At 37.5% G+C, this 27,738-nt stretch overlaps 1 protein-coding gene across 5 annotated transcripts in view; it reads left to right on the plus strand.

The window, feature by feature from the left end:
* Window positions 1-685: 685 nt before the first annotated feature.
* akt3a (v-akt murine thymoma viral oncogene homolog 3a) overlaps window positions 686-27,738 on the plus strand; it is a 93,200-nt gene continuing 66,147 nt past the window's right edge. The window contains exons 1-3 of one of the 5 annotated variants that reach the window (XM_048204585.1): window positions 686-836; window positions 988-1,104; window positions 8,566-8,936. In XM_048204585.1, coding sequence (XP_048060542.1) covers window positions 8,891-8,936 — 46 coding nt within the window. In that variant the 5' untranslated portion in view covers window positions 686-836; window positions 988-1,104; window positions 8,566-8,890. Of the gene's footprint in view, window positions 1,105-5,374; window positions 6,554-8,565; window positions 8,937-27,738 lie in introns of those variants that run through there. The other 4 variants (XM_048204584.1, XM_048204586.1, XM_048204583.1 and 1 more) reach the window with 4 other exon arrangements.

Raw genomic sequence — 27,738 nt, forward strand, 5'->3', positions numbered from 1 at the left:
ATAGCCAGCAGGATCTGCTTTTTAATTTTATTATTATTATTATTATTATTTTAATATTGGGATTATGTAGCCTAACTAAGCACCTTTAAAATTTTAGCATTATATACTTAGATATATCATTTTGATTCATACTGATTCCATAATAAATCATTCACGTTTACATGCACATAATTTTTTTAGATTAAGGATATTCGAATCAGTGTTATTTTAGTATTATTTATATATACTATTATATTATTTATTAATATTTTGCATTTTCAGTTTTTATTTTAACATTAGTTTGTTTTAATAAATGTATTGTAATTAGTTTTATTTAATATTTAGCTTTTTAAAGATATTTTTAAGCTATCTGTTTTACTTGTAATAAACTTATTTTATTTCAATTAGCTGCCAAGGCAATATTTATGATTTTATTTTTTATTCTTTTCAGACTTCTTTGACATTTGTATTAGTTTTAATTTAGTTAACAGTAGCTTCGTTGTCTCTACACAAGTTCAGTATCTAGCACATTAAATATGCTATTTTACATATTTGAGCACAACTAGAAATGTATATTCAGAAATGCCCGTTATGTTATGATCTGATTGATTACATTCATTTCCCCAGACAAATTCCTGATATTTCTAGGTTTCCCCTGCCTGTGGGAATCTTGTAAATTCCAAAAGAATTCCCCTCCACGCAGAGCGCTACAGAAGAGGCGCATGTCTTGTAAACACAGCGGCTCTCGCGAGATTTCCTCGCGCCGCTCAGCACACGCAGGAGCGTCTCTGGAGCAGTGAGAGCAGGCGGGAGACGAACCAACTGAACCTGGCTCGGACTGTAGCAGGAGACACGGGGTGAGAGAGGGTAACCTGCCTATGTCGTCGTTGTGGTGTGTCTGAGCGCGGTTCCTGGGGTAAAGAACTACCGCAGCCTGTCCATCATACAACCCCTCCTTTCGAGACAACACTCTAGTAGTGACCACTTGAGTCTGTGCTCTCTCTGTAGGCGTGCTTCTCCGATTATCCCGTCCATCCATGCTCCATTCGAGCCTTTAAGGAGGACGCGCACATACTCAGGGAGGGGAGGGAAGCCCATTGGTCTCCCTACCGACGCCAGCGCCAGGTAAAAAACCCGCTATGACTGTAATGCGAATGTTAAATGTCATATTTGACGGAGCGCGTGGCTGCCTGTGACGCAGCTTCGGTTCATTACATCCAGCGATCATTGAGCGCATATAAACAGTTGATGCTGCGGTGTGGAGGCTGTGAGGCAGGGGAATGAGCTCTGCTTATGGCCTAGCGTGTTTTTCGCATAATTGCCACTTTTATCTCCCGAGACATCCCCACTTTCCATTGGCATATTAATTTTAGTAACTGAAAAGGTGTAACAGTATCTCTGTTTGAAAGACTATAAGTCACGATTGACGCGCTGTGTATTCTCTTCAGCCAGCTTATTCATTGCTTTTGAGGTAACAGATTCGCAACTGACAGATCAAGACGCTGACAATTGTCCAGAAGGTTGTAGCTGAGGTCGTGGGTATTACACGATCTTCCACGAAGTGGAAATCCAATTTCCCGCATTGGCTTTAATGTTGATGTTTGTAGATGTCACGCCCTCTTGTTTACATTACATTGACACCTCCCTCAGACTCTAGCATGTCTGTGAAGGACCATCTGCATGTGGGATTGTGCTGCTGCTTAACATTACGGATTATTCTAAACACATTTAAGCAAGTCTTGCACTGCACCATACTGCTAATTTACTCACTGAGATAACCTGTCTTTTATTGTTGGTTTTGTACCTAACCAGTCTGTCTCTGTTAGCTTTGTGGTTTTAGTTTTTTGTTACATAAACAGTATCAATTGATCCTATTATTTGGGTGCATATGCACCATATATGTAATTTAGATCTGAAACTTTCAGGAAATTTGTGGAACAGATGAAATCTCAGTCGTTGCAAGTTGAGATGAAATTACTGGTTTACAAAGAAAAGCTTGGCGGCAACACTTCCGTATTCTTCAGACACCCTGAAAAGAGCTGTTATAGGTTAGCGCTTCACTCAAATTGAGTTGAAAATGAGTTGAAAGAGTGCTGTGTGTGTTGTTTAAATTGCACATCTGCATATTGCACATCTGCTGGCTGTTTTTATTCTTCACTTTTGTATAGCACATTTCTCAGGTTTTAGAAGTGTTGTGTTACACATTCGAGGGTGTATTCAACAACATGTTACATATCTGACAGATTCAAATGTTGAATAAAGTCGAAACTGAATTTTTAAGTACCTATTCATATTTCTTCACTTTAACCGTAAGTATCACTTTTTGCTTTATAATTTAATTCCGAACAGAAGTTCATCTGAAGAACCCAAAATCGTTGCTTGTTGCGTGGCATAACATTTATAAATGTACGTTGACTGAGTCTTTGAACGTCCTGCGAGCCTTATTAATGGAAGAATTATTTTTAAGGAAGTCTTTCAGTAGATTATATAAAACAAGAGCAAAAGACATTATTAAATTGACCTCACATTAAGTGCTCTCCAGCTCTGTGGAGAGAACGAGTAAGAGCACTCTTGAATAATGGCTGCAGCAGATTAGCAAAGGTCCTCAGAGTCCTCAGACATCAACATCCGCCAGTATTCATTCACAAATTTCTCGTTTCCTCTTCTTAGGTTTTAGATAGACCACAGCGTCTTCTCAGTTTCTGTTACAGTGTTTGTGGCTGCAGCATTGGTGTGCGACTGCAGAGAAATCTTTCATTATTCATGTCTCTCTCGCGGCAAAATACTACGCTTTCATATTACATACAGAGAAATCCTCCTGGAGATGCTGAAGCTCTCAGTTACTTAAAACAAATGTGGTTTGTCTTGTGAATCGTTAAGAGCAGTGATATACTGTGCACATCAACGGTAATATTCCCGTCAGTGGGGTGGTGGCATGTCCCATATTACCTGATGTTGCTAGTTTTAAATACATGGTCAGTTTTGGATATATGTCTTGTTTTGAATATATAATATAATAAATACAGCACATGGCCTTACATGTGTGCATGTGCTTAATAATACTTGTGGTGCATTTTTGCATGTTAAAGTGATGCAAACCAAAGCCATATTATGAATTTGCTCTTTACTTGCAGCCAAAAGAAGATGAATGAAAAATAATATTAGAAGGGCTTGTAAACAACTTATTTTGAATGACACTTTTTGTGATGGGAGCTCATGGATTTCCTTTGCTTCAGGGTAACATTAGCACCGATTACTGAAATTGAAAGCGTAGCTTGGAAAGGGCTGGATTTCACCTTTAGCGATTCTTCTCTGATTACTTGAAGAGAAAATATCCATCAGTTGTAAACTCTTTCAGGGGACGTTAGAAACTTTGGATGATGTCAGTTTTTATTGCTAGTAGATATCCATCTTTTCACCCGAATAATTTAAAGACGCAGCGCCTGGAGTTTTTTGTTGCACCTATTCATAATATCATGAAATGCAGTTTGTCGCTTGTAAGATTAAAATGTTTTTCAAAGAAGTTTTGCTCACCAAGGCGGCATTTATTTGTTAAAACATACAGTAAAACGGTTAGTAATGTGAAATATGAATACAATTTAAAATAATTTTTCTATTTTGGTATAATTCAGTGTCACATGATCCATCAGAAATCATTCTATTTATAATTTCTTATTATTATCAGTGTTGTAAACAGTTGTGCTGCTTAAAAAGTGCATTTTTTATGATTCTTTGATGAAAGTAAAAGTTCAAAAGAACAGCTTTTATTTGAAATAAAAAAAATTTCAATGTTTTTACTGTCACTTTTGATCAATTTAATGCATCCTTGCTAAATTAATGTATAAATTCTTTATAAAAAAAAATCTTACTGACCCCAAATTTTGAATGGTAGTATATGTGCTGTGATGTATACAGCCTTAATTTTTCACCTCACGAGTCCGTCTGTTACCATAAGCAATCACATTCTTCTTTTTCTAACAATTTAGGATAATTCTACCGTGATGAAAATGTGAGATTATTATTTGCCTTTTCCATTTTGTTAATTAAACTGATGGTTACTGTGACAAAACAATTGAGAATAGTTCAGTGTAAATAAATGTACATTCTGCATTGAAGGCTTGTGGCGGGTATTTAGATGTTGCTCTGTGGCACACTGAGAATGATTGATGCTGCGTGTCTGTGTTTGTCTGGGCACACCAGGAGAGCCCCTCCTTCTCAGACCTGCTCAGGAATTAAATGATTATCTCAAGGGTGCTCCCCTCATTTGTATGGAAAAATTGTATTTGGTGTGGCAGCTTCGGGACATCCCCAGATATTGCTGCGGCGATAGGCTTACAGATGCTTGGCTGCGACAGTGACGCAGTGGAATTGTGTCTCTTGTCACTCAAAGGGAGCAAAAGGAACAGAGAGTCTGTGCTGCTGCCAAAATCTAGAGGATTTTGAGGATTGTTTGGTAGAGTAGAATAGCCCAACAGCCCCACTGAAAATGACAACGTTCCTCAAGTTTTGTGTCTTGTGTTTTTGTGATATAACTGGACATTTTAACTTGGTGCAAAATGTAGATTCATTTTGTGGATGGTTCTGTATTTTGTTGTTGAATTTTAGTTAAATGAGCATCACTGCAGTGCATTCTATATCAGACCTTTTATATATCTCTTAAAATCTTATATATTTGATTTGTTTTGCCAGAAATATTTATCATTCCATTGGAGGCTGAAAAACATATATTTCCTGTGGCCCAATTAAATAGATACTTTCTACTCCATAACAAGAGCAGCACTTGTTCTTGAAGTATTTTTCCCATTTATTTTCCCCATATTGATTTCAGAATTAGATTATATTATCACTTTTTATATAAAAACTTAATATTGTAAATATGTAAGTATTATATTATTACTTATTATTACTTTATTATATTATACATTACAAACTATTAAAACCTGCTTGACACGCGAGAACGAACCTCTTCCGGAAGGCACAGAGTAACGTCATAACATCATTTTCAACACACTCAAATGTATCTAATATGATAAACAGAGCTGTGTTACCTCATACTCATGACCGGAAAAGCGGAAGCGGTGCCGGCAACTGTGGCATAATAAAAGTTCCGCTGCTCGTGGCGTGTGTTGCGCAATCGCTCCAGCAGCCTCGTTTAGCTCCCACAACACTCGGTCCTGCTCAGCTTCATACTACAGTAACATTAATAATCGCACCCATGAACATGATTTCTGCCCGAGTCCTATCCTGATTATTTTCCACCGGCTGTGAGGTGAAGACCACATGTCCCAAGATTCTGCGCTCAAACTTGGCGTCATCAAGCTACGCCTTTGTTTTGAATTGGCCTCTAGCGACCTCTAGTGGACAGAACATTTTACATATTGCACCTTTAAAGCAAAGTCACTGTCTGATTTTTTTTTTTTATGGTGTGGTACTCACTCTTGAGTGTCTTGTAGGAAAACTAATCAGACAGATGACTGCAAAATAGTTGCATTAGAAAAAGACTCAACAAACTGCTGGATGCCATGAACTAAATGTTGTCTGTTATTAAACACGGTTTTTAAAAATGAAGTTGTAATGACACTGACTCAGGGCTTTTGCAATAGTATATCATTGCTTAACCTTCTCAGAGCTCAAGGTACAGTAGGTCTGTCTTGAAAGGTTTATACATTAACATTAAAAAATCTATTTCTCTAAAGAGAAAATTAATGGGATTTTTTACTTTCGAAGACGTAATGTTGTGGCAAGTGGTGTCTTCCGGGGTTGTGACTTATGTACAGGTTTTCACTGATATCTCTTTGGACCTTGAATCACCCATGTACTCTCCTTACCATATTAACAGCAGATTAAGGTTGCAGCTAAATGCAAACAACCAGGAATTATCAGTTGGTACTGCGAATACTCTGGCCTCAATAGGCCATTCATTTGCCTTTACCAAATGATTGAAAGTGCTAAATATTCCTTGTCTGACCCACATTTGTTTTGCTGTGAAGTATTTATATTATAAGTTAGCCCCGCAGAGCATTGTTTTTTGTTGGTCCTGTGACATTAAGGACACTACCGTGGTCTCCATATCTTTAGGGGCTGCAGTGTATCCAGCAGCTGTGACGTCCTCTGTCATTATGACCAGAAGTCTGGGACAAACATGATTGGTTAATTATATCCGAAGGGAAAATAAGAGCCTTTCAGTCATTTGTCTTTCTGTTATAGAGGACACAACACTGCATTACAATCGTGCATTCAGATTTCTGTTTATCACGCTTCATACTCAGCAGTGACAAACGTGTTCAGGGATTTCTTACTTTCTGTTCTCTTCATTAGAGGATGGTTGTCAAGAGTGTTGTTGTCCCAGTCTCTGATTGAGTTCAGTTAAAGGCTCATGGTTTTACTCTTTTGCTCTTTGACTCACTTTGAGCTGATCTGTTTAGCTGTTAGAGGTTTACTCTGTTTGTTCTCCTAACAGGTTGACTTCCCTTTTTTCTACTCGCACACATTTGAATGCTTGGATTTGACACGTATGACTGCTTCTGCAAAAGCAAAACATTTTGATTAACTAATGTACGTTAGCATTTTAAAGGTAAGGAAATATCTCCTCGGAAATCCCATATTTCACGCACTATATTTATTTTATTGCTTTACTTCTCTGTCAGGGGGACATATTTTGATGTATTTTTGTAAAACCGTCACTGTGCATGAAACTGTGCTAGAACAGATATTTGTTGTGTTCGAGACTGCTTTAGGACATTTTTAGGACCCATTTGTGATACTCAATTGTAGTTATTTGTTCCTTCTGTTTTAAACAGAAAATGCACCTACATTATAGATGTCTTGTAAGTGTTGGCATTCTGCCATATTTATCAGTCTCGTATAAGTCTTTTTCCTCATTCTAAAAATCATTAAGCTATCACAGTTTTTCCAGTCTGATATCAGATCTGATAAAAAATTTCAGGTGTAACTCATTAGCAACTTCTTAACCCTTTCCCTGCCAGCGTTTTTTTTTAATTTATTTATTTTTTTTAAAGTTGCTAGCCACCGCCAGCATTTTATGATCATTTATTTTATAATTTATTTTAAAATGTAAAAATTTGTTGTATATGTGAACAATATACAACAAAATATCAAAAGAAAGAACAGAGCCTCTTCTTTAAAAAAAAAAAAAAACTTTTATTCTAACATCATGAATTCTTTTTTATCAACACTTGAATGTGAAAAATACGAATGTATTTGAATGAATGTACGAAAAATAACATTGAACTTTTAAGATTATCGCTTAAACGCAATTCTTAGCGCGATTATTTTTATTTTTTTAATGCGCAGCTTGTCAGTGAAGTATGGCTCTAAATGCTAATCCATCTTAAAGCACTGCGAGTATGAATCGCTTATACTGTACATTTGAAAAAGCAACACGCGTCAAACATCTTTCTAGACATGAGAAGCATTTATTAACATCTTGTCCAACAAAAGACAACATATAATAACATGTTTTTACTCCAAACTCACTTCATAACGACAGTTGAGCACAGAATAAGGCAGTCGTGTGTTAATTAGTCATGTTTAATCAATCAAAGCGTTTAAATCTTCTGCTACAGTAATATGATGCCTGTTATCTTCTTCTGCGGCAGGGCGTATTTTGAGTTTCTGCACAAGAGCGCCCTCTGGCTTTCAGATGGAGAAGCATTTACTACTGATCACAGAACTGTACAGCTCTGACAAACTGCGCATTAAATAATCAGAGCCTTGGCCAAATCGTGTGCGATTTAATCGTGATAAATCGTGCAGCCTAGTAAGTTTCTTAGCGAAAGCAACATTTTGAACAAAAAGCTGAGAAAATCGTGTTTTTTTTTTTTTTTTTTAAAGACAACAACATGCATAAGAAATGCTTTTATCACTTGTTTCTGCTTCTTTTTCTTTACTCTTTCAGAAGTTGTGTAATAGCGCCCCCTAGCATTAACAGTGAAAACACAGAAAGCCGGAAAATTTCGTCAGTGGTGGGGAAAGAGTTAAAAGGATGGTTCACCCAAAAATGAAAGTTTTATCATTGTTTGATCATCCCATATTGTTTCAACCTGGCAATGTTTTCTTTATTTCATGAAGGAGATGTTAGGCGAAAACAAAAACAATGAAAACAATACCTATGTTTATTTATTTACTTTTTAGTGGTGGGGCCAGTGAAAATTTTGACAGGGCAAGTAAAAATCTGAACCACTGGCCCGACCGAACCAGTTAAAGAAATCCTTAGTGATGAGCCCTGTATTTGATGAATGATTAATAGTGAATAGTGCTTCATGCTTTTGATGCCACTGCATTTACCATGGGACTTCATGTTTGCTTATTTATTCTAACAGTCATCCTCATCAGACTTTGTTGCAAGTGACTGTGTTGCTGGTAAGTGTTAAACAGTTGTGCATGTTGAGAGTGAGAATGAGAAAGAAAAACAGACAGACAGGGAAATCAGAGAGGCGACAGGGGGCTTGTACGTCTGCTTTTACAATGACTGTCTGTCAGATTGTGTAAGAACGAAGGGGGAAGTTAAGAGAAAGAGAAGAGTGAAAAATCCACACACTCCTTTTTTTTTTATGTTTCTTCCAGGCTGAGTCACTATCGAGGAGTGGGAAGATCTAGAGAGAGAGAGGGAGACAGCATCACGGAGAGCACAAGAGAGAAAAGCAACGGAAGGAGGGGAAAACCGCTACACAACGCCTTTGAGAGCGAAGCGAGAGAGGCAGCCAGCGAGAACGACGTAAAGAGAGAGACAGAGCGCAGCAGTGAGGGAGGGAGAGAGACGCTGAGGCTGGGAGAGCTGACCCCCCCCTCCCCTCTCCTCTCCTGTCCTCTCCTCTCCTCCTTCCCCCCCCTCCTCACTCCTTCAGGAGCTGGTGTGTAGGAGCGGCGAGTACAGTGTGATTGAGGCAACATGAGCGATGTCACCATCGTTAAGGAAGGCTGGGTCCAGAAGAGAGGTAAGTAGCTTGTCTCTGTCTGTGTCTCGGTCAACTAGCCGGGTCGAGAAAACCCTCGCGTACGCGTGTGCCTCCAGGGACGGCTCCCTCCGTCATGGGCGGGCCACGGCGTGGCTTTAGTCTGTGTCTGTGGAAGCCGGCGTGTGGGTGTGCCTCTTTACGCGTGTGTTCGTGAGCTGTGTTTAGTGCTGGTGTTGCATTTAGGGAACGTGCATGCGTGTTTGAGTGCGTCTGGCGGAGGAGCAACTGCATTCAGACTGGTATCCATCATTTCTCACTGCACTGCTCTGATGTGTCGGGCTGCTACGTTTGACAGGTTTTCTGCACATGCTTGCACTCATCCTGATGTATAGTTCTCTGTTTTGATTAGATTATGGTGATGTTTTGATGATTTTATTTGATCAGTATGTCTGGAAAACAAGTAATCTTGTAGCCCTTTTTGGTAAGTATGGTCTGTTGAGTGCAAACAAACACTCAAAGTTAATATAAGTCAAAGTTTTTTGACATCCATGTGGGAAGCCGCTCTTGGTGTTCTTATGGGATGTAGTGACTAGGGTACTTCATCCAGGTTGTCTTGCTTTCTTTCAGGTCCGCTTTTACCTGCTTGTACCTTCCCTATATGTGTATCCAATATCCAGATATGATTGATCAGCAAAAAGTAACTTTATGCAAATGACCGGTGATTAGCAATGGGAGTGTAATTTGTTTATATGCACTTTAAAAGTTTTATTTCAGTCGGGCTAAAGTAATAACATTTCATCTTACATTGTCATGTAAATGCTTTTGTCTGAAATCGAATCTGTCTGGTTTTAGTGAAGTCAGACTGTCAGACCTAGATGCTGTGACTGGAGCTTGGCTTCATCCAGCATGCATACACATTAATCAAACTGCAGCTGGCCTGTGTGATGTACTTTCAAAGAAAGACGTGACACACATTGTGCGTTTAAGCCTTCAAATATTCCATTACTCATTGATTACGTCGTGATAGAAAACTATGTATTAGACAATCAGGTGAACACTAGATTGACTACGAAAAATCCCACTTGAATATAACTGCACAAATTAATACAAAGTTCATGGGATCCAACACCTGGTATAGCAGTCAAGTAGGAGAGCCTAATAGTACAGGGATTTAACCAATGCCCTTAACTCTGGATGTTTATGCTACAGTAGGCCTGATGTCCCACCCCCCTGATTGGATGAGCGGCCATTGGTCTGACACGCTTGAGCTTATTTAGATGTGATAATATATGGACTTACTTCATTACTTTGGTCACCACTTAAATTCAGGGCTCCCATGGTTATAGAAAACTAAAGTAAAACCTTTGAAAGTCATGGAAAAGCAATAAACATTTAGTGAGTGTGTGAGTGTATATATATATATATATATATAGATTTAAATAATAGAGAGTAAGAGTAAAACTTGCCCCCAAACAAACACCATAACCTTAATCTGTTTTATTGAGGATAATATTGGAGACATTTGTAAGATAAAAAGTATTTAAAGTGCACTCAATGATTTTGTCTTTATGTTGCACTGGCTGATATGACTTCAGCTGGCGTGGATACAGCATCATGCCAAAGCAATGCCATTATACCCTATTTACAGTCAGCCATGGATCATTTATTTTGTGAACGAAAAGTGTCTAATAACCTGGGGGTTACTGAGATAAAATATATTAAGTACCAATGAGGCTCCATGTAGAATGAAACTTTTTTTAAAACTCATTTTAAATATCTATTTTAAAAATACTTCAAATAATATTAAATTACTGTTAATTTCTATGAATATTTTAAAGGAAAATTTCAGAGTTCATTTAGTGTTATTTATACACAGTAATAATGTGTGTTAATATTTGAATTAGTTTAGTTTAGTTGAATTTAATTTTATATTTTCAGTTATTTTATAATATTTAGTTTTAATTTATATTTATTTCAGTTTTAGCTTAAGAAATTCTAGTACATTAACTTTATTTCAGTTAATTGTCAAGGCAGCATTTCTAATTTTCAGTTAAAGGGGTCCTGACATGAGAAATCAAATTTTCCTTGATCTTTTGACATATAAGAGGACTTTGTACCATTAAAACATCCTGCAAGTTTCATAGCTTAAAACGTCATCACGAACCTTGTATTTAAATGATTTTGTAATGCTTTGTAAATGCTCTGTAAATGACAGTTTTATATGGATAATGGTTTCAAAACACTTATTCACGTGCAATAGCGAGTGGGCGTTGATGCTGTTTCCTATGCAATGATGTTAGCCAATCATAACAGTAGTCGTTCACTGACAAGCCTTAAAGGAGCCGCCCCTTAAAAACGGATCATTTCAGACAGTGGGGCAGAATAAGAGTGGAAAATTATCATTTTTCCGCATATATTTGTTTTTTTGTGCAAAAAACTTTTTATTATTAACATTATAAGTGAACCTCAAGGAACATATTAAAATAATCCATGACTCATTGACCCCTTTAAGATTGTTTAAATTTTTCATCTAATATTTATTTTATTTAATCTTTTTTATAATTAACAAAAATGTGTATTAATAGTTTTCTGTTTTTAGTTCAAATTAACAACACTGAGTAATTCAAAAGGCTATTATCTTGCATTCATTTGGAAATTCATCTCAGCTGTTTATTTAAAGGTCAGTGGTCAAAAATTAATCAGTCAAAAACTGTGGGAACCCTTTTAATTGATTGTGAGTGTCATGTTGGTGAAGTCATGTGTGGTAGCCGCATTGAGTCAGATTTGAAATTCCCTCCAGTGTGTTCATCCTGGGCTGGGCTTGAGGATGTAGAGGTTAGCGTTTGGGATTGTGAGTGAAGTGCATGGGAGAGTTCGGTGTAGCCCTGGGCTGGGAAACTGGCTTCATTCTGTTTGTCTTGGCTGGCGACCAGGATGACCCCAATCACCCTCCTCTTTTCCTCTCGTTTTTTCCACTTTGTCTCCGCCACTTTCTGTTTCCATTATAGCTTTTACTGTCTTTCCCCCCTCTCTCTGTCTGTGTCTTGTTGTACTTTTACTTTTCCATTTTGCTGCTGTCTCTCTCCGTCTCATCATCTCTCTCTCTCCCCCTCTAGAGCACCTGTGTCGCAGTACAAGTTTTCACCCCCCCCCCCCCCTTGTCTTCCGAGCTGTGACTTCTTAGAAAAAAAGGGCTGTGTGTGAGGAGAGGATAACCAAAAGGGTGACATCATTTCCTGTTTACTCCACTAATGAATGGATCACAAAGAAAAGGGCCAGCTTAAGACACAGAAGCCCTCCGGTTCTGACATCGCCCCCCTCTAAACGCTCATTGTCTAAACATTCCCCTCATCACTGACCACAGCCTGTTTAATGCGCCTGCCAAAGTTTGATTGTTCGGAGGTTACTTCAGCAAAATCAAGCAAAACGCAACATACTGGAATGTCATGGAACTAAATAGCATGAAGTTTTATTTTCTTGTCTTTAATTTGATGCCGTTTTGTTTTCCAGATCGCTGGTCTGCGGTAAATTAGCACTGATTGCAAGCAGACCTGTTGATAAAAATGCTTTGGATGTCTGCGCAGTGTGTGTGTGTGTTTGTTGTGGAGGTTAGCTGTCAGGCTCCATAGCCGAAGAGCAGCGCAGAGGAGTCACATGGTGCACTGCTCTGTCCCGCAGGACCGCTGGAACACTCTGTTCTGAGGAAAAGATACAGGCACATGAATGAAGCTCGTTCGCTCTCTCCGTCACGCTCACATGACCAGCGATGCGCTCGTTCATTCACTCTCTCTCTCTCTCATACTAGCATATGGATTACATAGACAAACACACACACACATCAAACTCTGACCTTGCTGACTGTTATATCCTTCACTTCCTGCTCCTTTTCTCATACCCAGCAATCTCCTGCTCTCATATGACCACTGCGGCCATTCCTCATTATCTCCTTCCTGTCCCCTCTCTCTCTCTCTCTCAGTATGTAAAGTGCATTTGAGTGCACCCCAGATCAGCTCAGACTGCAGTGGAAATACAGATCAGCTGGTACAGGAGCATCCTCATGCAGGCCAACATGAATGAAGACCATTACATATATTCTATATTAAACATTACATATAAACATTACATTTATTCTGGCTGTACTTGTTTCATTACTCAATAATTTCTCTTTTAGCATGTTCAGAATTTTTTTTCTGGATACTTAAAGGGTTCACCCAAAAATGAAAATTTTGTCATTTATTACTCACTCTCATGTCGTTCCACACTTTCGTTCATCTTCGGAACACAAATTAAGATATTTTTGATAAAATCCGATGGCTCAGTGAGGCCTCCATTGCCAGCAAGATAATTTAACAATTTCAAATGCCCAGAAAGCTACTAAAGACATATTTAAAACAGTTCATGTGACTACAATGGTTCAACCTTAATGTTATGAAAAGACAAGAATACTTTTTGTGTGCCCAAAAACAAAATAATGACTTTATTCAGCAATATCTAGTGATGGGCGATTTCAAAATCACTGATTCGAAACAAAAGATTCGTAAAGCTTCGAAGCTTCAAAGTCGTTATTTTGTTTTTTTGGCGCACAAAAAGTATTCTCGTCACTTCATAACATCAAGGTTGAACCACTGTAGTCACGTGAACTGTTTTAAATGTCTTTAGTACCTTAGATTAGCCAATCATAAGAAAGGACATTTAACATATTGTAGACTTACTAGGTAAAGTACGGTAGAAAAAATGTTCTGTTTCATTCAAAGGGTCAGTAATTTGTAAGTTGTTTGGAAAATGGCCATGTAAAACTAAATTATGACACTTCTAAATGTTTTATATTGTGAGTTTGCTGCAACTTTATCAGTAAGAAGATGCATCAACGAACAGGTAAATTTAGCAACACTTGTTGAAGGGAGAGTGTTAATTTTTCTGTACATTTTTTCATCAGGTTTAAAGTAACTATAAAATCAAAAATTCTTATTGCAATATATGGCAATAGTTGAATTGTTCAGTATTTATTATAAATCGTTTATCCGCTATGTTATAATTATTATTATTTTTTAAATGTGTGTCCTCGTAATGTTAATAATAAGCATTAACCCTCCCCCTCACGATGACATCTCTGACGTGTAGAGCGGTTCAAGGGTGTAGACCAAGTTCCAACCAATCAGTCAATTCCTGGTGGACAAAATCAAGTCTCTGCTTACATTTTTTTTTCTCATTTGAGAAGCCATTTCACTTATATACGGCCAAGCAATAATAAAAAACATAAAACCATCTCGAGATTAAAGTTGTTAAATTTCGAGAAAAAAGTCGAAATAAAATGTTGAGAATAAACTCGTTAAATTACGAGGAAAAAACTCGTTAAATTCTCATAAGTTCTCATAATTTAACAACTTTTTTCTCGTAATTTAATGACTTTATTCTCAACATTTTATCTCGACTTTTTTTCTTGAAATTTAACGACATTTTTCTCATAATTTAATGAATTTGTTCTCGTAATTTAATGACTTTTTCTCATAATTTAATGACTTTATTCTCAACATTTTATCTCGACTTTTTTCTCGAAATTTAACGAGTTTTTTCTCGTATTTTAACGAGTTTATTCTCAACATTTTATCTCGACTTTTTTTCTTGAAATTTAACGACATTTTTCTCATAATTTAACGAATTTGTTCTCGTAATTTAATGACTTTTTTCTCGTAATTTAATGACTTTATTCTCAACATTTTATCTCGACTTTTTTCTCGAAATTTAACGACATTTTTCTCATAATTTAATGAATTTGTTCTCGTAATTTAATGACTTTTTTCTTGAATTTAATGACTTTATTCTCAACATTTTATCTCGACTTTTTTCTCGAAATTTAACAAGTTTTTTCTCGAAATTTCACAACTTTAATCTCGAGATGGTTTTATTTTTTTATTATTGCTTGGCCCTAATCCTCTTCCGTACTTGTATATACAGTATGTTACAATAGGGAAGAAAAGTTGGCCACATTTTTCATTTCATGCCAACTTTAAGAAAGAACAAGTTAAAGAGCAACTATTTAATAAAAAAGTCATACAATTCTGCCAAAAAAGTAGATAAGATAATCTTTTGTAACCAATTAGGATTTAACCAATATTGTTATACCCATGAATTAGTTGTGCTGGACCCAAAAAGAGAACAGAAATAATGTACATTCAATTCCAAACAATCCAAAACACAATGTCGTACAAAGAAAAAAATGAAAAAGATCAACCTTGACAATAAAAAGTTGGTGATTGGATGTGATTTTACTCTGTAAACAATTCAGCTTTAAAATGGCTGTTTACTTGTGTTGTACATTTGAGGGTAATTTTGATGAAATGTCTCCCCTTCAAGCTTTGTTTTCGAACAAGTGCCAAATAGATTCTGAGAGCTGTAGATGATCACGAGGAGCTCCTGTATCATCTTGATGCTTTTTAATTTCACATTAGCTTTTCACAGTCATCCGTCTTAAGTCCTCCCACTTCCCTCTTAGCGGTGAGGGGAAAAGCCTCCACATACCCAAACAGATCCGCCGTCTCCTTTAAAGGAGGCGCACCTGCACAATCTCTAACATGCACTCTCACACGCTAACGGCTGCCTTTTCCACTCTCCTGCCAGTCTGCCTTTCAGACTAGCGTCAGCACGTATGAAGAAAAATACTGCGGCCCCCTCAGTCACGACTCAGTGGCTTTTGTGTGTGGTTGTTTTTCTGGTTATTGTATAAGTGTGTGTGTGTTTGAGAACAAGGACAGGATGACATGCTCAGAGAGGGGATGATGGCTCTGGGGGTCAGGCTGTGTTGTAGCAGCAGGCTGGGGGTCACAGGCTGACTCACTGCATGCCTCCAACTGACTGACTGACTGCAGAGTTAGTCATCTTTCTGAATCGTGCAGAGACCCAGCCCAGAGAGAGAGAACGAGACCTTGAGGTAAGGCAGATAGAGAACAAAAGAGAAGGATGAAGTGGTGTAGGCTCTCAGTGCTTGGTTTTCTTTGATGAAAGTTAGAGGTTTAAAGAGATGGTTCACCCAAAAATCATTTAACAGTTGTGAACCTGTATGACTTTTTACCTTTGTGGAACAAAAAAAGGAGAAGTTTAGCAGATTGTTCACGCTGTTCCTTCCATACAATGAAAGGGAATGGAGATCAGGGACCATCAAACTCAGAAAATTAGACGCATTAAAAGTAGTATTCAGGGTTCTCAAGTCTTCTTGAGGAAAAACAGAAATTTATTTAAATGTATTTAAATTATATAGATTATATATACTACTAGGGCTGGGCGATATATCGCATGCAATTGTCACGTGCATTTCGTCAGTAAAGCCGGTTCCCTGATTACCGCTAAATCGCCATCACCTGCTTTCAAATGGAGCGCCATTTAATAGACAGAACCGTAGTTCACTGACAAGCTACGCAATATCGCGTTCATATCGCAGATGAATCGCCTTCGATAATGAACGCGATATTGCGTGGCCCTATATACTACCATTTAAAAGTTTGGGTTTGTTAAGTTTTTTTTTTTTTTTATGTAATGAAATAATTCTCTCATTCTAACCAAGGTTGTCCAGTGAAATTGTGAATATTCAGTGTCACATGATCCATCAGAATTCATTCTAATATGCTGATTTGATGCTCAAGAAACATTTCTTATAAAAGTTGAAAATAGTTGTGCTGCTTAATCATTTTTTTTTTTTTTTTTTGTGGAAATCGTGATTTTTCCAAGGATTTTTTGTTAAATGGAAAGTTTAATAGAACAGCATTTATATGAAATAGAAATCTTTTATAACAATGTAAAAGTCTTTACTCTCACTTTTGATCAATTTAATGCATCCTTGCTAAATAAAATAATTAATTTCTTTGAAAAAATCATAATGACTTTTGAACTGTAGCAAATATATATTCACATTTGATGAAGCTCTTAAATCTCATTCACTCTCATATAAAATATTAGAAATATAGCGTTTAAAGATGTGTCATGTCAAGTTGCCATCAGTAATGCTGAACGTCATTGGTTCTTGTATGTTTCAAATTGTAATTGTCCAAATTTGAAAATGCAAATTGCAATAATGAGATTTAAGAGCTTCAGGATAGGAGAAGATTTTCAGTGAGTAATGACTTAAACTTTGGTCTTTTCTTATTTAATCTGTTTTCAGGAGATAGAGAATGTATATTAAAGGTGCTAAAGAGGATCTTTTCGTTGACTGAGAAACCAAAGACTGTTAGTGAGTTTTTTAAATGAGCGCATGCGTAAGAACAACCCCCCTCCTTCACAGCTCATTTCGAGGGAACGCCTCCCAAAACTCGTGCACGAGTACTGGAACACGAGTGTTTACCACCGGCATTCGCTGTGTCGTGTTAGTGGATTCATTATGTCGGACTCACCGCAGGTAACTCATAATCTGCAGTTGTTACTCCTGTCTCCTGACAAAAACATTGCATGCAGCGCCTGTGGAGTGTGGAAAGTTACTGGAGCGCGCAGCCGCGCACGTCTCGCACAAGGAACGTCACGGCAGTGATTGACAAGCCAGAGGGCCAATCCGCGCACGTCTTTCACAAGGAACGTAATGTCAGTGATTGACAAGCCAGAGGGCCAATCCGCGCACGTCTTTCACAAGGAACGTAATGTCAGTGATTGACAAGCCAGAGGGCCAATCGTTTACGCGATCATCGCGTAAACGATTGGCTGATGTTTTTAAGGCCCTACCTCGTGCACAGATGATGTATATTAATATTATTCCTTTCAGTGCATCTAATAAATAGTCTTTTATCAGTTAGTAAAGACAGTTTCAAGTAATATTGCAAAAATGTATAAAACAAAACATCCTCTTTAGCACCTTTAAGCCATATGTACTACTTTGATGGTGTTTTTGTCATTTTTGGAGCTTGAATTCACTCATTCACTTTAATTCTATGGAAAAGAGCAGCACAAACATGCTGCCTTCAGTTTTTCACATCACGCTTTGTGCTCCACGGAGGAACGAAAGTCAGGTTTGGAACAACATGAAGGCAGCATTTTTATTTTTTAGGTAAACTATGGCTTTAAAGCTTGAACTGAGGGTGCTAGAGGACTCTGTTTGTGGTCCTGATAAGGTTGTTCTAAAGCAAAGAGAGAAGGAGGGGGAGATAAAATTGCGAACTGTGTTTGGTAACGTTTTTCCAAGCCCCGCGGTGATCTATCTGACTGTATCACATCTCGCATGTTTTAGTGATGAGGCAGTGATGCACGGGGCGTGTGAACATGTGCATGCCTCTAAGAATTTAGGAGTGCCTGCGGAGTATGTGTATGTTTAGGCAGGAGCAATCCGGACCAATCACAGATCGGCCTTTCAGAATTCCAGCAGCACTTCTGCATTCCAAGATTGTGATGGATGGAAATGAAGCTCATTACTAGACTGTCTAACAAACCTTGGATCCAAGTGATGTTGTGTCATAATTAAGATTTAGACCTGGTCTGTCTCCATTATGCGCCAAATAAGGAAGTGATCTTCCATCCCTACCTTTTAAGAAAATTTCATATTTGTTTGTTTGTAATGTACTGTACAGAATATATATGATCTGTTTGGTAAACACTATTCAGATTTTCAGTTAATCCCATTTAGTAATTTATTGCAAATTATCATCAAGATTACATCTGTACATTTATGTCTATGCTTTGGATTAAATACTGATGCTAATGCACATGTCCAAGGTGGGCCTTTTTTTAAACAGTTAGCTTTATGCTAATCTCAGGGCCTCAATTTCAGCACGGCTATTGCCCATAATTTTACCCAATCCCGCAGGTTTTGTTAGTTTGTGTCATGAGAGTTCAAATTGTAACATTGGTTTTGAGTGTCATTGTTTGTCTGGAGTGCTTGCTTGAATAAACTCTTGAGTACTACATGTTTATTTTAGTTCTTCCTTGTCATTCGTTTGTCATCTTCACATTATTTTTTGTGAGCATTATTTTGCTTTGCTTCAGATATGATAAAGAGACTCATGCATTTTGGGGGCAGAGCAATGAAGGGAGGGGCGTGTTTGTTTGGGTTGATTTCAAATATCAACAGTGTTCAAGAATGATTCTGAGAAATTGCTTACTGCACCTTTAAACTTAACTTAAACTTATTTCACTTGGTTGCCAAGGCAACATTTCTCGTCTCAAATTAAAGCTATATTCTATAGCTAAAAAACCCAAAAACTATTAACAATGACCAAATTACTAAAGCTTCAATTAAAATTAAAATTTGAAAATAAAAAATAAAAGCTAAATATACAAAATATTAATTCATACTATAATAGTATTTAAATAATACTAAAATAACACAGATTTACATGAGATGCACAACAGCTAAAGTTATTAAATAAGACTTTCAGAGAATATCTTGAATAAAGTTTATTATATATTCCCTTTTACTTATTTACAAATAGTTTTTTCCTGTTGTAACTGTAAGCATAAATCTAAAAAAAGCAAGTTGAGTCTTAAAACAAGTTAAAACTGTCTAAATTTATATTGTTTTGAGGATGTTTAGATATTTTTAATGGAAAACGAGACAAAAATACAGATTAAAAAAACGTATCTTTTGCAGAGCATCATTTCCTGTCATCTTTCTTCTCAAAAGTGTCAGAAGAAACTGAAAATAACAAGAAGAGTCTTTGAAGTAAGACGAGCAGATGCATGACTGTCAAATATACATTGATTTTTGGATGCATTTGTATCCGTCTCAAGTTTGTTCTCAAGTATGTTTGTAGGCATCAGTAATTTTGTGTTTGTGTGCTCACATAAGTGGGCGTTTGTCTTAAATTCCCTCTGTCCACTTGTGTGGGGCTTTCTCCTGTGCTGTTAATCGGAGGGTAGTGTTTCTCATAACTCTGTAATGAGCCCAAGCCCATTAGGAAAATTGGGAAAGCATGACAGAGCTGCTCATTGGTGATGCCATCTCTCACACACATGCCCTCTGGCTGCAAGTGATCATCTTACCCCCTGCAACAGATCCCCGGCCAGACGGACAGTCACCTCGGTGTTGACGCTCTGGAGCATCTTCCTAGCTTCCCTTCTCTTTATTTAGAGTTGGATCAATCTTTTATGTGAAATTGCACCAGCAGTCAGACTGAGGAGGGTTGACCAGATCATATTTGGGATTAAGACTTGACTTTCTTCAAGCGCATAAGCATGAATTGTGATCTACTAAGGTCTTATGGCAGGCAATAATTTGGACCTCTATGTAAATATATACGATATGTAAAAGTATATAGTGGTCTATGTGGCAATACATTTTGGCTGGTTCTACTATATACTGTATTAAATTGATTTATATTAAATCTTTCATACCAAAATGTATGTAATTTGAGCTGTAAAATTGTTTAATGCTGTTAGACATTAAATTAAGGAATATATAATTTAGAGAAGTAGTGTGCTGTTTCTTCAGTTTAGGGCTGATATACCTAACTCGTTTTAAAGGGATAGTTCACACAAAAATAAAATAATTTTATCATTTACTCACCCTCATGTCATTCCAAGCCCATAAGACTTTTGTTCATCTTCAAAAGAACAAATTAATATGTATTTAATAAAACCTGAGAGATTTCTGTCCCTTAGTGAAGAGCTCAAAAAGTTCATAAAGACATTGTAAAAGTAATCCATATGAATTGAATGGTTTAATCCAAGTCTTCTTAAGAAACATGATCGCTTTATATTATGAAAAGTTTGAATTTACGCTTTTATTCACATATAAATATCGATAACCCAGAGCTCATCAAATATGGAAAATGGAGTCAAATGTGGTTGCTTGACAAGAACCAGTGAGTTCTCAGGCACCAAGAGGAAGTTTGAGCGTCCGCATGAACCAATGAGGTTTGTTGAGGATCAAGCAAGTGCAATTAAGCTTCGTGTTTACTATATTTTGATCAATGTTTAAAACAATGTAAGAAAATGAGTTTCTTAAAGGGATAGTTCACCCAAAAATGAAAATTTGATGTTTATCTGCTTACCCCCAGAGCATCCAAGATGTAGGTGTCTTTGTTCAGTAGAACACAAATGATGATTTTTAACTCCAACCGTTGCTGTCTGTCAGTCAAATAATGCTAGTGGATGGGAACTTCTACTATAAGAGTAAATAAAACTTGCTTAGACAAGTCCAAATTAAACCCTGCGGCTCGTGACGACACATTGATGTCCTAAGACAAGAAACGATCAGTTTGTGTGAGAAACCGAACAGTATTTATATCATTTTTTACCTCTAATACACCACTATGTCCAACGGCATTCATCACTCGATTCGTTTGGTCTGATCGCGCTCTGACAACGGCAGTGATGTCTCGCTCTCATTGAAGTATATGCGCGAGACATCACTGCCGCTATCAGAGCGCGATCAGACCAAACGAATCGAGTGATGAATGCAGTTGGACATAGTGGTGTATTAGAGGTAAAAAATGATATAAATACTGTTCGGTTTCTCACACAAACCAATCGTTTCGTGTCTTAAGACATCAATGTGTCGTCACGAGCCGCAGAGTTTAATTTGGATTTGTCTGTCGTGTTTTATTTACTCTTATAGTCCAAGTTCCCGCTGACTTGCATTATACGACTGACAGACGGCAGCGGTTGGAGTTAAAATCATCATTTGTGTTCTACTGAAGAAACAAAGACACCTACATCTTGGATGCGCTGGGGGTAAGCAGATAAACATCAAATTTTCATTTTTGGGTGAACTATCCCTTTAATGCTTTCAAGTAGAGATGCACCGATTGCAATTTTCTTGGCCGATTTCCGATTTTTTTTGTTAGTGAGATCGGCCAATACCAATTTTTGCCGATTCCGATTATCTTTCTAAGCACTATAATTGACAACATATACAAACAAAAATCTACTTTTCTTCAATGCAAAGTTCATAAAAACATAAAAATTTTCATAAAAAAAAAAACAAAAAAAACAAAAAAAACCTAGTAAAAGTCAGTAATAAAATATAAACAGCTCAAATAAATGCAACAGAATAAAGAGAACCATGAAACTAAGTTTTTTTGGGGTTAACTGGGTTTCTATTCAGGTAAGAAATACTACAGAAATTATAGTAATCAAATGTAAAATGACACATTCAGTGTTATTTTACATTGGTTACATTAATTGCTGTAGTCTTTATTGTAAATAGTAATACAGATCAATTCTTACCATTGGTAAAAAGTGAGACTGATCGGCCGATCACCGATCTGGGCCGATCATGAGGAAAATCGTCCGATTCCGAAAATCGTCCAATCGGTGCATCTCTACTTTCAAGAGCATGCATGTCATATTTCACCTCAACATAATAAAAAATATATATTAAAATGAATTCCGTTTTGAGGACCAATAAGAGTTTTTTTTCTCATTGTGACATTATTTTCATTGTAATTTAGCACATTTTCTCTCAAAATTCTTATTACCATATTGTAAAAAAAAAAAAAAAAAAGACTCCCTTTAAGTTATTTTGATTTAAATGAATAAAATAATTATATTACAGCCATATTTTTAAACTTGCATTTGGTACATATTATGTAATTGAGAATTTAGGGGTTGAAATTATGCTTAATTGTTACAATAATTCTTCATTTACATTCATAATTACTTCATTTTCTGTATGTTAACTATAATTTCTTATTTTTGTGGGTTAAATGTGATCTGGACAGGTTCTTGACAGGTATCATGACATTAAGCATTCCTGTTGTCATCAAGTGGGTATTTGACAGCAGTCAGCCGTCGTGTCTGCACACGATTAATAAAAACATGCAAAAGATATTTGGCATGCGTTTCTTACATTGCCTCAGTATAAACAGACAAACCCCCTAAAGCTGGAGGTTGGGACTTTATTGCGCATAATTACACGTGTCAGTGGTTGCTTGTGAATGCTGCTCTGTGTGTGTGTGTGTGTGTGTTTCGAGTGAAGGGGAGTGAGTGCAGGCAGCCACTGACTCCAGTCTGGGCCGCAGAGAGTTCAGTGGGTTCAGTTCTGCTGCTGCCGGAGCCGGCGCCGATCAGGTGGCCGTGCCAGAACACTGCGATATCAATCACCCCTCCACTGTCTCCGTATCACCCTCTCCTCCCAACAGCATCACCTGTCAAAACACCTCATCTTTCTTCTTTTCTCTTTGCATTTCCTTTTTTCTGCATTCTCGTGGCTACTCTTCCTCATGCATGGTTGCTAGCTTGCAATCACATTGATACATGAAGTCTTGCTTGTACATAGGCTGAGACATGTGAGCCCACCGCACACACACAGCTTGTGCCAAGGCTGCAGACACTGGAGGTTTTGTAGTCAATAGCACACACACATAGCATCGCTATACACACTCACATCCGGAGGAAAGGATTCAGTGCAGTGTTTTACTAACTACAGCCATTGTTGAAATGGTGACTCATTTTCAACTGTGGAGACAGTCACCACTTCTTCAATACTTTTTCTATTCTTTCTTTTGTGAATGATCAGAGGCCATCCAGTCAAAAGCATGGCCTAACCTGGTCACCTTTACATTTAAAAGACCTTGGTTTAGCTGTTTGGATGCTGATCTGTGCTCAGTTATATGTTAACAGGAAGTTAATTGGGTGTGCGAATCATTATGGAAAAAATGCAGTCATGTATATCAATCATAAGATATACTAAGCTAAAGTTAAAAATGCTCTAATCAGCTCTGCTACTTAATTCCCCCCCCACCCGCCCACATTTTTAATATTTAAATAATTTAATATTAAAATGTAATATTAGGGATGCATCGATACCATTTTTTAAGGGACGATACTTTTTTTTTGTAGTACTCGCCGATACCGATGCCTATACATTTATTAATTTCTCTCTCTCTCTCTTTTTTTTTTTTTTGGTGATCTTTCAGTTTTCCAAGCACAACACAGTGAGACTAATGAATGTAGGACAGCTTCTTTATTATTACTCTAATGAAAAAAGTAATAATTTTTTATGTGCTTGTCACAAACTTAAAGAACAAAAATTTCAATAACCTTCAAAGGGCATAATTACCAATGTATATAATTGTTGTTATATAAAAAGAAATTTGCAAACAAATTACAAACAATACAACAAATACTATACAGATAGAAATTAAATAAACTTGTTTTTCGGATACAGTAAGTTTATTTACCATGTATACATTTATTTAACATATTTTGTTGTTTTATTAACACTAATGACAAATATAGGCTATGGTCCCTTTAAGACCGAATCCATGGATACTGACACATATCCTGTTTTCACCCAAATGTTTACATCCAAAAGAACAGGATTTATTTGTAACAGGCATTTTTTTTTTACTTCACTTTTGACCAATATAATGCATACTTGCTGAAAAACACACATGAAGTCATTTTTTTACAAACCCATAAATCCATAGGTGACTTAAAATTGTATTTTTGAAAATGCAAAAAAAATAAAAAAATAATTCACACTTGTGAATGAGCAAATGGTCATAGTGTATGCATAATTGTGTAAATAGTAGAGTAATGCATCTGACAGCCTAGAGTCTCAGCATGTCCTTTTCATTGTGAAGCATTCACTGGCTGCACTGGCCCTTCAGCAGCAGCAGCAGCAGTAGGCAAGCCTCTTAGCCTGATCCCTTTGTTTTTTTACTCACCTCTCTAGGTCAGCCCTTTGCCAAGGGTTCGTGCTCCGCTTGTGGTAATGTCTGTGTCCTGAAAGAAGAGGAATCCCTCATTACCTTGTAAGGACTACAGAGGTCTCAGAGAGCAAAAGGCTAATGGTGTTAGGAGCTCACGACTAGTAAGCAGATGACAGATTCTCAGAGCTGTTGACCACTGTTTGTCTTGCTGAATACTTCAGTCTTCATATGCTCATGACGGTTCAAGTGTGCCAAGATGGCTGCTGACTCTTTTTGCTCCAGGCTACAATTCTTCACAAGTTTTATTATTAGTCATCCACCACACATGTATGATTGAGTTTGAATTTATGACTGTGCTCTTCAAATAGATGAATGAGAGTAGCCGTAAAGACTAGATGCAATTTTGTATTTCCAGTGGTGTTATCTGGCCTCTAAATAGAAAAGTCTAGCTTTAATCAGGACTGAATCATCGTTGATAAATCAGTCATTTTTGTCTTTTTTTATTTTTATCAGTAATATCTGGTAGGGGACAATATATGCAAACTCATGGTTTGCTTTAACCTTAGTATTAATTTTTGGTGAATAACTCGTGTTGCACTCTTTGTACTACATTTATTTTTTCACAATAAATGAATTAATACATACATGCATAGATAAATAATGTTGGATATCAGTCATAATAACATGGAAATAACTATCAGCCATCAATATTGGCCAATATGTCTCACACAAATTCCAATATCATGTTTATAACATATGGTGCTAGCTAATTTCTTATTTCTGTAGAGTTTATTTCAGTTTAGTTAAAAAGCTTTAGTCGTTTTGAACTAATATTCACTGGATTAGTTCACAATCATGAAATCACAATATGGCTTAGTGCTTTATTTTATGTTTTGCAGTGTTTTAATAAAAGTAATATATACATGATTTTGTTTTGTTTTTTGAAGAGGAATCAAATATGAACACCATTAAAGAATAACCCTTTTCTACTGGCAGCAGTTCACCCAAAAATTTTAATGACATAAAATGACCTTACCAAAAAGTTATTTACTCATCTTTGTTCCAAACATAAATGTAGAGTTTCTTTCTGTACATTGGCAGTTCATTGAAACTACCAAGTCTGAAGTTACCAAATGTGATGTGCCATTTTTGAATCCTAATGTGAACGTAGGCTAGATTAAAGGTGCTAAAGAGGATGTTTTGTTTTATACATTTTTGCAATATTACTTGAAACTGTCTTTACTAACTGATAAAAGACTATTTATTAGGTGCACTGAAAGGAATAATATTAATATACATCATCTGTGCACGAGGTAGGGCCTTAAAAACATCAGCCAATCGTTTACGCGATCATCGCGTAAACGATTGGCCCTCTGGCTTGTCAATCACTGCCGTGACGTTCCTTGTGAGAGACGTGCGCGGATTGGCCCTCTGGCTTGTCAATCACTGCCATGACGTTCCTTGTGCGAGACGTGCGCGGCTGCGTGCTCCAGTAACTTTCCAGACTCTACAGGCGCCGCATGCAATGTTTTTGTCAGGAGACAGGAGTAACAACTGCAGATTATGAGTTACCTGCGGTGAGTCCGACATAATGAATCCACTAACACGACACAGTGAATGCCGGTGGTAAACACTCGTGTTCCAGTACTCGTGCATGCATTTTGGGAGGCGTTCCCTCAAAAGGAGAGGGGTTGTTCTTACGCATGCGCTCATTTCAAAAACTCACTAACAGTCTTTGGTTTCTCAGTCGACGAAAAGATCCTCTTTATCACCTTTAATGTGGTGGTTTACTAAAAAATGTTTGTTAACATGAACATCTATTGTATGAACAGTAAAAAGAAACACAGAGGGGCCGTTTACATGACAACATTTTCAACTAAAAATGGAAAACTTGCAATTTTGGCCATTCATTTACACAACATTTTGGGGTCCTGAAAACGCAAACTTTTGAAAACAGGATTGAATGTGCAAGTTTTTGAAAATGAGACCGCTTTCGTCTCCGTGTAAACTACAAACACGGATTTGTTAAAACTGTGATGTCATGCGTATGCGTATTACATGTTCAGTCTATAGACGCATAGTGTTTCTTTACAAAGTTAAAACGTGTACTTTGAGACATTCCTCAATGAACAATCTCTTTAATCTTTGGCGGAGGAGAAATTGTCCATGAATAACAACTTTCGGAATGACATGAGGGTGAGTAAATAATTTTCATTACCGCTTAATTTTTTTGCAAACAATTTGAAATGTTTGGAAAAAATAAATCGCAATATCAAATCATTCAGCCATTGTGTGTGTTTGTTTTTTCTGCTTGTCCTTTCGCTAACTTCTTTGCGCTCACACACACTCACCCCCCCAAAAAATACACATCATCTCAGCTGCAGCCTTCAGTTGCCTGGGTGGCTGCTGTGACCATCACCATTACCCTCACATTAAATTACCTTCATCTCCTCTCACCCACAGTGCAATTTCTATTCCAGTCCTGGCCAGAAAATAGAATTTAGATAGCACAAGAAGAGCTGGAAGCACCTGGTATAAAATTTGCAGGGGAGGAGGATCTGCTCACCATCCCTCCTCACTTTGCCGGCTCTCGCCCTTATAAAAGACTACGCTTTAAATTTCAATCGCCAGAGCACTAAAAGTTTACTGGCCCATTACTGTGGCGGGAAGATTTCCTCTGTAAAGAGCGACGCGGGGACAGGCCGGACCTCATATCAGCATGCAGACGGCATGGGGCTCATCGATCGATAGGGCTGCTGCTGCCATCCGGAAGGACGGAATCAGCTGCTGGTGCTGCTGTTGATGTGTGTGTGTTTGTGCGTTTCAGCAGGGCATGGGTGTCCAGCACGGCCCACTGGCCATGCCTGTCAACTTGTTTACGCACCAGCTAAAGTGATGACTAGAGGTACAAGGACAGGCCCTGCTAGCAGGCTTTAGCCACTGCAGGCAGCCCGACTGAAAACAAGAGCTCAGGCCGCACACACATCCATCACGGCGCTGGCCTGGTGGCTGCTGTTCGGGAGCACTCATACAGGGTCATTAGAGATTGAGGGACCTGTCAAATTTACGACGCTTGCTGTTCTGCAGATACATGTTACAAGTTGATAACCTTAGCACTGATCTAGAGGGACATGTTTGGCCAGGTGGCCAGGTTTCTCTCTGTCTCTAGAAGACTGTTGCACATTGCAATTGGTTTGATTGTCTTTGTTAAGATGCAGGAAGAAGAAAACATCTCGGAGTCATTTTTCATTTTTATTTCTGGCGTTTTATTA

Source organism: Megalobrama amblycephala, linkage group LG10, assembly GCF_018812025.1.
Source record: "Megalobrama amblycephala isolate DHTTF-2021 linkage group LG10, ASM1881202v1, whole genome shotgun sequence".
Taxonomy (NCBI): domain Eukaryota; kingdom Metazoa; phylum Chordata; class Actinopteri; order Cypriniformes; family Xenocyprididae; genus Megalobrama; species Megalobrama amblycephala.